This window comes from Xenopus tropicalis, chromosome 3 (assembly GCF_000004195.4).
Source record: "Xenopus tropicalis strain Nigerian chromosome 3, UCB_Xtro_10.0, whole genome shotgun sequence".
In the NCBI taxonomy this organism is placed as follows: domain Eukaryota; kingdom Metazoa; phylum Chordata; class Amphibia; order Anura; family Pipidae; genus Xenopus; species Xenopus tropicalis.
Window position 1 is genome coordinate 3088154 of NC_030679.2, and position 9399 is coordinate 3097552.

Here is a 9399-nt window from a genome sequence, read left to right on the forward strand (position 1 = left end):
CGGAAGCCGCACCCAGTGAATGGCATTTCGGTCCAAAATCCGCCTCCTGCCCCAGAAGCCTCACACACAGACCGTAATATTCCCGACATATAAACGCAGCGGCGGGGGCTAACAACATGGCGGCTAACCATGCGCAGTAGAGAGCAGCCGCTGCCAGTCCCGCCCTTCGGCCTCAGGAGCCGTGTGCGCAGGCGCGCCGCCCTCTTTTCCCTACGCGCTCTTACAAAATGGCCGCCTGATGCATTTCCCGCGCTGAGCCGGTGTGCGGCCGTGAATTACCGGAAGGGAGAAAGTAATCCGAGCGTTAGGTGCCGGAAGCGCTCTGGGAGAGACTTACCTACCTGGTACTGGAACTAATGGCGGGAAAGCGCCGGCTGTTATACTGAGGGGATGGGGGGGGGGGTTGGGCCAGGTGTGTTATACTGAGGGGATGTGGGGGGGTTGGGCCAGGTGTGTTATACTGAGGGATGTGGGGGGGTTGGGCCAGGTGTGTTATACTGAGGGGATGTGGGGGGGTTTGGCCAGGTGTGTTATACTGAGGGGATGGGGGGGGGTTGGGCCAGGTGTGTTATACTGAGGGGATGTGGGGGGGTTGGGCCAGGTGTGTTATACTGAGGGGATGTGGGGGGGTTGGGCCAGGTGTGTTATACTGAGGGGATGTGGGGATGTGGGGGGGTTTGGCCAGGTGTGTTATACTGAGGGGATGGGGGGGGGTTGGGCCAGGTGTGTTATACTGAGGGATGGGGGGGGGTTGGGCCAGGTGTGTTATACTGAGGGGATGTGGGGGGGTTGGGCCAGGTGTGTTATACTGAGGGGATGTGGGGGGGTTGGGCCAGGTGTGTTATACTGAGGGGATGTGGGGGGGTTGGGCCAGGTGTGTTATACTGAGGGGATGTGGGGGGGTTTGGCCAGGTGTGTTATACTGAGGGGATGGGGGGGGTTGGGCCAGGTGTGTTATACTGAGGGGATGTGGGGGGGTTGGGCCAGGTGTGTTATACTGAGGGGATGTGGGGGGGTTGGGCCAGGTGTGTTATACTGAGGGGATGTGGGGGGGTTGGGCCAGGTGTGTTATACTGAGGGGATGGGGGGGGGTTGGGCCAGGTGTGTTATACTGAGGGGATGGGGGGGGGTTGGGCCAGGTGTGTTATACTGAGGGGATGGGGGGGGTTGGGCCAGGTGTGTTATACTGAGGGGATGGGGGGGGGTTGGGCCAGGTGTGTTATACTGAGGGATGGGGGGGGGTTGGGCCAGGTGTGTTATACTGAGGGGATGTGGGGGGGTTGGGCCAGGTGTGTTATACTGAGGGGATGTGGGGGGGGTTGGGCCAGGTGTGTTATACTGAGGGGAGACTGGGGCCCTGACAGAGCTGCTAGTGGGTTATATAGGGACAGTGTCTCATTCTGGGAGTTTGGGGCTCTCAAGGGCCCAATACAAATATAGATATATAGGGGCCTTGTTTGGGCAGTTAGTGAACTAGTATGGGGGGGGGGGGGGCAAAGTGTGGGGATTATAATGGGGGGGGGGGCAAAGTGTGGGGATTATAATGGGGGGGTGTATCTGTGGGGGCCTGATTATAATGGGGGGGGGGGTGTATCTGTGGGGGCCTGATTATAATGGGGGGGGGTGTATCTGTGGGGGCCTGATTATAATGGGGGGGGGTGTATCTGTGGGGCCTGATTATAATGGGGGGGTGTATCTGTGGGGCCTGATTATAATAGGGGGGGTGTATCTGTGGGGCCTGATTATAATGGGGGGTGTATCTGTGGGGCCTGATTATAATGGGGGGTGTATCTGTGGGGCCTGATTATAATAGGGGGGTGTAAAGCAAGGGGTATTCTATGTGGGGCCCTTAAAGGGGTTGTTAACTTTTAGTATGTTATAGAATGGCCTATTCTTAGCAAGTTTTCAATTGGTCTTCATTATTTATTTGTTATAGTTTGAATTATTTGCTGCCTTCTGCCTCTTTCCCGTCAGATATCCTGGGCCTTACAAATATAGGGGTGTCATTACATGCAGGAAGGCCGGCGTTGGCCAGAGTGCCCGACTGTATCTGCTCCTCCATTTATCATGTGACTGTGGGAAGCCCAGATGGGCGGGGCCTGTTAACCTTCCTGCAGGGACCGAAAGAGCTGCGTCCGGCCCTCATATGTTTCTTTTATGTGCGTTTTTCAGGAGAGACCAAGATGGCGAAACGAATCGCGGACAAAGAGCTGACGGACCGTAACTGGGATCAGGAAGAAGAAGCTGAGGATGTGAGTGTCGCTAGATTTGTAGCGTCTGTGTGGGGAGGAGTCAGGGAGTCTGGGGGGTACTGGCCAATCAGAACTGGGAAATGCAGGCTGCTCTAACGAGCAATGGGTAACTAAGACTCCAGGTTGACGAGGGCGGCCATGTTGGTCAGGCATCACTGACAGGGGAGCAGTATGTATTGGGATGCCTGTGCAACATGGCCGCCTTCGCACATAAAGTAGCGCTCATTTTCCCTTTCCGCGGAACAGGCCGGAACGTTCTCTGTGGCGAGTCAGGAGGTTATGAAGACGAGGGAGATCAAGAAAGCAAAGCGGAGAAACCTGGGAAGCGATGTAAGTAAAAATCCCAAACCTTCAGGCCCAGTTTGTGCACCAACCCCCCACCCGTTGCCCACGAGGGGGGTAAATAAGCCCCATGGGTAGACGGGTATTTCCTCATTTGTCATTTCCTGAGGGGTCATTTTAGTTTTGCCCAGGGAAACTATACATCATTTATTTTCAGATCAAGCTGGGCCTTCTAATGTTCCCACTTCTGTAACAAGATCTAAGGGTCCAAATACCTTCTTCTGTAGCCCCTACTCACTACTGGCCAGCAGCAATCTGCCCCCGCCCCCCAACAGCACTAGAGCCCCTGCCGGGGGGCCAGTCCAACCTTGGGGTAAATGTCAGTGAAGATTTACTTGTTTATAAAATGTTAATGAGGCTTTTTGCTCCTATTGTTCTAGGGTGAGACAGAAACTTGTCCCCTGACAATAGGCTACTAATCCCCTTTAATATATTAATGACCCCCCCACTGGGGCCCCTACCAGAGGGTGAAATAGAGACTGGGTGAAACAAAACAGGAGAATCTGACCGTTACACTGAGCTTTACTCCATTTTTATAAAATGGAGGTTGAGTGGGAATTTTTGTGGGTTTCTGTCTGAATCCACCACTTTTACTCCAAAAGGGGGCTCTCTCCACTTTTGTGAATTCCCCCCTATGTGTCGCTCTAGGGCAGGGTGGGACAGAGGCTGGTACCCCACACACCCCTGGGGAGCTAAAAGTCCCTCTTTAACCCCCTGACTGCCAGGGATTGGAACTGTTTTTATTCAGTGGTGTGTGCAGTCAGCTGGCTGGCAGCTAAGAGGTTAATACATATTCATTCTGGGCTGATTAATATACATTTTTGTTGTTTTTGTTTCTCCCCCCCCCCCCCCCCCCCAGGGTGAAAGTGGAGGGGCTTTTAAAGGATTTAAAGGTTTATTCTCTGGCACTGGCGCCTCCCTCCCCTCCTTCGGAAATGGCTCTTCCGCGAAACCGCTGGAAGGTTTGAGTAACGGAACCAGCGCCTCCAGTACCTCCCTGTTCATTAATCTGAAGCCGGCCTCGGAAAGCAAGCCCACCTTCGGTACGCCCCCCCCCCCGGGTAACCCCCTGCTCAGCGCTGACAGGATTATTCAGCTTCTCACGTTCTTGTTTGATTCTGTTTTCAATAGGTTCTGCCTTTACAAGCCGCCCCTTACTCGGCGCTGCAGATAAACCTTTGGGCACCGCGTCCACCAATGGGGAGAGGGCTCTGTCTACCTCTGGTGCCGCGCTGAGCAAGGCCGGCAACTCTGAGTACAACAAGCACCTGACGTCGCTGAACTGCTCCGTGCGCGACTGGATAGTGAAACACGTCAACACCAACCCCCTGTGCGACCTGAGCCCCATATTCAGGGACTACGAGAAGCATCTGTCTGCCATAGAGCAGAAGTACGGGGCCAGCTCCGACAGTGGCTCCGAGAGCGACGGGGCTGCCCAAACCAAGACCATTCCAACCCTTCACTCCATTAAAGCCGACCCTATAGCGACCTTCTCTTTCGGAAGCAAAGACAAAGCGCCGGGGGTGCCCGTCAAGACCCCCCCGGACAGCAAGCCCCAAGCCGCTGCGCCCACCTTTAACTTTGGCCAGAAAGTTGACAGTTCCACTCTTAGTTTAATCGGTTCCGGAGGGGCTCCAAGCTTCTCGTTTTCCACGGGCGCGTCCAGCCTCTTCGGTAAAAGCACTGGCAGTACGGCATCTTCCTCTCAGGAGTCGGAACCAAGCAGCAACACTGAGGGGAAAGGTAACAATACGAGAGGGTAAAGCGTGACTATATACATATAGTATATAATATATTTTCATTGGATAATAGGAAAGGGGGGCTGTTTATATCCACTGGGCCAGGGCCCCATTCTGCCGTATTCCTACCATCAGCATGGACCGCAAATTATCCTTATAGGCTACCGACAAGCAGGCATCCAACACAGGCCCATATATGGCTGCCTTAAAGGGGTAGGCTTACCTTTTAGTATGATGTAGAGTGTTATTCTGAGACAATTTGCAATTGGTCTTTAATTTTTATTACGTGTGGTTTTTCAGTTATTTAGCTTTTGTTGGAATATTGACCGTTATTTGGTTGCTAGGGTCCAAATTACCTTGGTAACCAGGGAGTGGTTTGAATGGAAGACAGGGATATGAATAGGAGAGGGGCTGAATAGAAAGATAAGGAATAAAAAGGAATAACATTAAAACTGGAGCCTCACAGAGCAATAGGGTTTGGCTGCCGGGGTCAGTGACCCCCATTTGAAATCGAAAGAAGGCGACAAATAATTCAACTATAAAAAAAAAAAAAAAATGAAGACCAATTGAAACATTTCTTAGAATTGACCATTCTATAACATACTGAAAGTTAAGCTAAAAGTGAACCCCCTGTTTAATAAGTACGGCTTGTCTAGGGCCACCTTTCAGGGGGGTAGCGATTGGAAGGGTGTTTGTATGTGCTATATTTGGGGGGGCTGTTTTATTGGGGGGCACTTTAATTTGGGGGTTTGGCTTAGTGGGAACTTTCTTGTACCCATGTGTAAAATGCTGTGTTTTTCTGCTTTTGATTTCTGTGACCAGGTGATGGGGAGGAGGAAGAGGAACCCCCCAAAGCAGTTATACAGGAAGTAAAAGAAGACGATGCCTTCTACTCCAAAAAGTTAGTTCTTGATCGGAATGCCAACGTGTGTCTGTGTCATGGAGTAGTGGGTATTAGTGCCAGTGTTTGGGTGGGTAAAGTGCCTTAAGGCAAGATGGTGTCTGCAGAGAGGGGGCAGTAACTGTGGGACAGTGTGTATAGTAAGGCAAAAAGGTGTCGGCAGAGAGGGGGCAGTAGCTGTGGGACAGTGTGTATAGTAAGGCAAGAAGGTGTCGGCAGAGAGGGGGCAGTAGCTGTGGGACAGTGTGTATAGTAAGGCAAGAAGGTGTCGGCAGAGAGGGGGCAGTAGCTGTGGGACAGTGTGTATAGTAAGGCAAAAAGGTGTCGGCAGAAAGGGGGCAGTAGCTGTGGGACAGTGTGTATAGTAAGGCAAGAAGGTGTCGGCAGAGAGGGGGCAGTAGCTTTGGGACAGTGTATAGTAAGGCAAGATGGTGTCAGTAGAGAGGGGGCAGTAACTGGGACAGTGTGTATAGTAAGGCAAGATGGTGCCAGCGGGAGGGGGTGTAACTGTGGGACAGTGTGTATAGTAAGGCAAGATGGTGCCAGCGGGAGGGGGTGTAACTGTGGGACAGTGTGTATAGTAAGGCAAGATGGTGCCAGCGGGAGGGGGTGTAACTGTGGGACAGTGTGTATAGTAAGGCAAGATGGTGTCAGTAGATAGGGAGCAGTAGCTGTGGGAGTACCTGTAGGGAAAGCATTTATATTCCCATTATAAAGCTGTATATTGTAGGGGCCCCTGTCAGTGAATGCAGCCCCAGGGGCGTTGGTGCCAGCGGTATAGTGACCATCCCGCACCCATGAGACTGGGCACGGGCAGTACATCTCTGGGCACCTATCCCAGGCAGAAGCCCCTCCCCCAACCATTCCAGTTTCTCATTGGTGCCTTGTAGCCTTGGGAAACCCCACATGTACCTCAAGTGCCCGTACAGACCCAATGGGGAATCCTGCCCGGCATCGTAGGCTGTTTGTAGCTTCTCTTAATAAATACTGTACAGTTTATTGGAGTCTAAATAAATGTCCTATTTTCCCTTTAAGGTGCAAGCTCTTCTACAAAAAGGATAATGAATTTAAAGAGAAAGGTGTCGGCACCCTCCATCTGAAGCCCGTAGAGAACAAAAAGACTCAGCTCTTGGTGCGCGCCGATACCAACCTGGGTAAGGAACCGGTACCCCTCAGTTCTATATAGCATTGCCCCAGGGCAGAATCCTCTATAGTCTTACTGCTAGTGACTGCTAATATCCTTATCATTTACAGTAGGGGGTACATTATCCCTTATAATACATGAGTGATACTCAGAGTTCCCTGTATAACTCAGCCTGCAGCCTTGTGCCTTTATATGGGGGGCACAGAACCCCTCAGTGACTGCTAATATCCTTATCATTTACAGTAGGGGGTACATTATCCCTTATAATACATGAGTGATACTCAGAGTTCCCTGTATAACTCAGCCTGCAGCCTTGTGCCTTTATATGGGGGGCACAGAACCCCTCAGTGACTGCTAATATCCTTATCATTTACAGTAGGGGGTACATTATCCCTTATAATACATGAGTGATACTCAGAGTTCCCTGTATAACTCAGCCTGCAGCCTTGTGCCTTTATATGGGGGGCACAGAACCCCTCAGTGACTGCTAATATCCTTATCATTTACAGTAGGGGGTACATTATCCCTTATAATACATGAGTGATACTCAGAGTTCCCTGTATAACTCAGCCTGCAGCCTTGTGCCTTTATATGGGGGGCACAGAGCCCCTCAGTGACTGCTAATATCCTTATCATTTACTGTTTCTGAGCCCCCAGAAATGCATATGACAGGATTTTGGTCATTGCTATTCCATAGCAAGGAAAGAGCTTTGGATTCCTATTCACTGCATGTTTGTGGCGCAGGGGGTGGGGCTTCTCTATCATTCAGGGAACTGAAGGCAGAATGAGTTGCTTCCCCACAGGCTGAAATAGCAGCTTAATGTGCAGTTCAGCAGCCAGACAGTCGAGCAGGAACAGCCAGTCAGATTGCTCAGCGAGAAGCCTTTAACGCCTCATATCCCGTGTCTCTAGGCAACATACTCCTGAACATCCTGGTGCAGCCGTCCATGCCGTGCTCTAGAACCGGCAAGAACAACGTCATGGTGGTGTGCGTCCCCAACCCGCCCATCGACGAGAAGAACCCGACCGTCCCCGCCACGCTCTTAATCAGGGTGAAAACCGCAGAGGACGCCGACGAACTACACAAAATCCTGCTTGAAAAAAAAGAAGTATAAAAGGAACCGCGGAAACGTAATTTTTTTTTTTTTTTTTTTTTGCCAATTTGCTGCTTGTTTAGACTCGAACGTTGCCATTGGTCGGGGGGTTTCCGACTAACGATGATTGTTTTAATGGGTAAGGAAAAAAAAAACCGTTTGAATAAAATCTTTATGTATAAAGTGAATGGGCCGGAATGTGTACGGAACGGCGCGGCGTGGGGGGGACCCGCGAGAATGGCCCCTTTTATTCACGGCACGGGCGCGCCAAGCATTCCTCTACATCCCGCCTTCCTATTGCATTCTCCCAGGAAGGGGTGGTTTTACTTCCCCTTTACGTGCATCTATGAACTCTTATTTATGACCTGTGCTGATTGGTCTGACCTGTCCCCGCCCCCCAAACCAATGCTGATGGCAAACGATTTTTTTTTTCGCGTTGCCATAGTAATGTGCGTTATATGATCATTTGGGCCCCCGTATAAGCGGTTGGTTTGATCCGACTGACGGGCGGAGAATCGGCCGCTACGATAGGATCAGCTTTCTTCTGACGCCCGGAACCCATGGCTCGAAATCAAAGGGGCCCCATTCAGTTGCCCAGTTCTGGGAGTGATAGTGGAATGTAGCCCGTGCCGTGGTGGCACCTATGGTAGGTTTATGGCCCATAAGGCTCGGCGTGAGCAGCCACGGAACAATATGGCGTTTGGAACTTGAATGTGAATCACGGAACCCTTTCCCTGAACCAATTGTTTTTTTTGCCTTGATTGGTACCTGTGCCTTCTGCAGCCGCCGGGATGGCCAAGTGGCGTTTCCTACTTGTTCCTGTTGCTATGGGAATGTCCACAGCTTTTGCCCTCCAACGGGTTATGGTCGGGGGCATCTGGGTTCCATGCTGGTTTGTTGGAAGACTTGCCCTTTATACCGGAGGCGTTGGCTGAAGCCGTTCCTCGGTGGAGCATTTTCCATCTTTTGGGGTTCGCCGACCCCTCCTGGCTGTATCCGGTGATGGGCCCTTTCTTTTGGTGTCATATGCATGTCATTGGTCCAGTTAGCTGATGTCATTCAGCCAATCGGAGTAAACCAGCCCCACCCCACAGCGAGTGGGGTGGGGCTAAGGGATAAAGTGTTGGTTACCAATAAGATATTGTGGTTTACTTGACAAGTCAAGTGGGTTAGAATGTACTAGAATGGGTTACTTACCCTTTAATAGGTGACGTCATTATTACTGTATCCCCGGTTTGGCCTACTCTGCTATCCTTAGTTCCAGCCTTGGCGTATTGTACGCAGGTCTGGCCGCATCCCATATTTACGTTTAGCCGAGTTGGGCAGTGACGCCCCGGCTCTTGTTCTCAGTCTGTGACCAGTTATCAGAGAGGTACTGTAACGGCGGGTTGTCCTTCCACAGGCAGCAGTGCTGTATATTGCCCTGTGCCAGTCTCTGCTCCTATTGATTTGCCCCCTGAGAGGGGGGGCTCGGTGTTGTTCCGCTGATATGAATTTCTATCAATAAAGATGCTCTCTGGTTAAGTGCAAGATGCCTGCCGGCCGTCATTTCTCCGCAGTGCCCCGGATTTATACCCATCAATTACGGGCCTAACTGTGCCGCTATTCTGGGCGGGACTAGCCTGCTAGCCAATTGGCTAACTCGATAGAAAGAGTTGGCCGGAGCTGCTCTCGCTCAGTGCATTGCACCAATTTATCCACTTGGTGGTGCTGTTAGACCAGTATTCTAACCAATAGAGGGGCCCCGTCCGTTGGGCTGGATTCCCCTGGACCCCCTTTAGGGGTTTAAATGAAATACTGATGCTTCACAGCACAAGCTCATTGGCTGAATCTGAACGAATGTCAAAGGGGGCGGAGCAGGAGGCTGTCAGAGGCTAGAACCAGGCACATTAGGGGAGGGCTTTGAAGGAAGAACCCACCCACTACC

General features: G+C 51.5%; 1 protein-coding gene across 1 annotated transcript; it reads left to right on the forward strand.

Annotated features, from left to right (window-relative positions):
• Window positions 1–278: 278 nt before the first annotated feature.
• Window positions 279–7655, forward strand: nup50 (nucleoporin 50kDa; the record flags this gene model as incomplete). Its single annotated transcript, NM_001016628.2, is given in 8 exon segments — window positions 279–344; window positions 2173–2252; window positions 2499–2582; window positions 3454–3637; window positions 3726–4337; window positions 5156–5234; window positions 6270–6388; window positions 7291–7655. Coding segments are annotated over 7 exon segments (1350 nt in total). The 3' UTR covers window positions 7494–7655.
• Between the last annotated feature and the right edge of the window lie 1744 nt (window positions 7656–9399).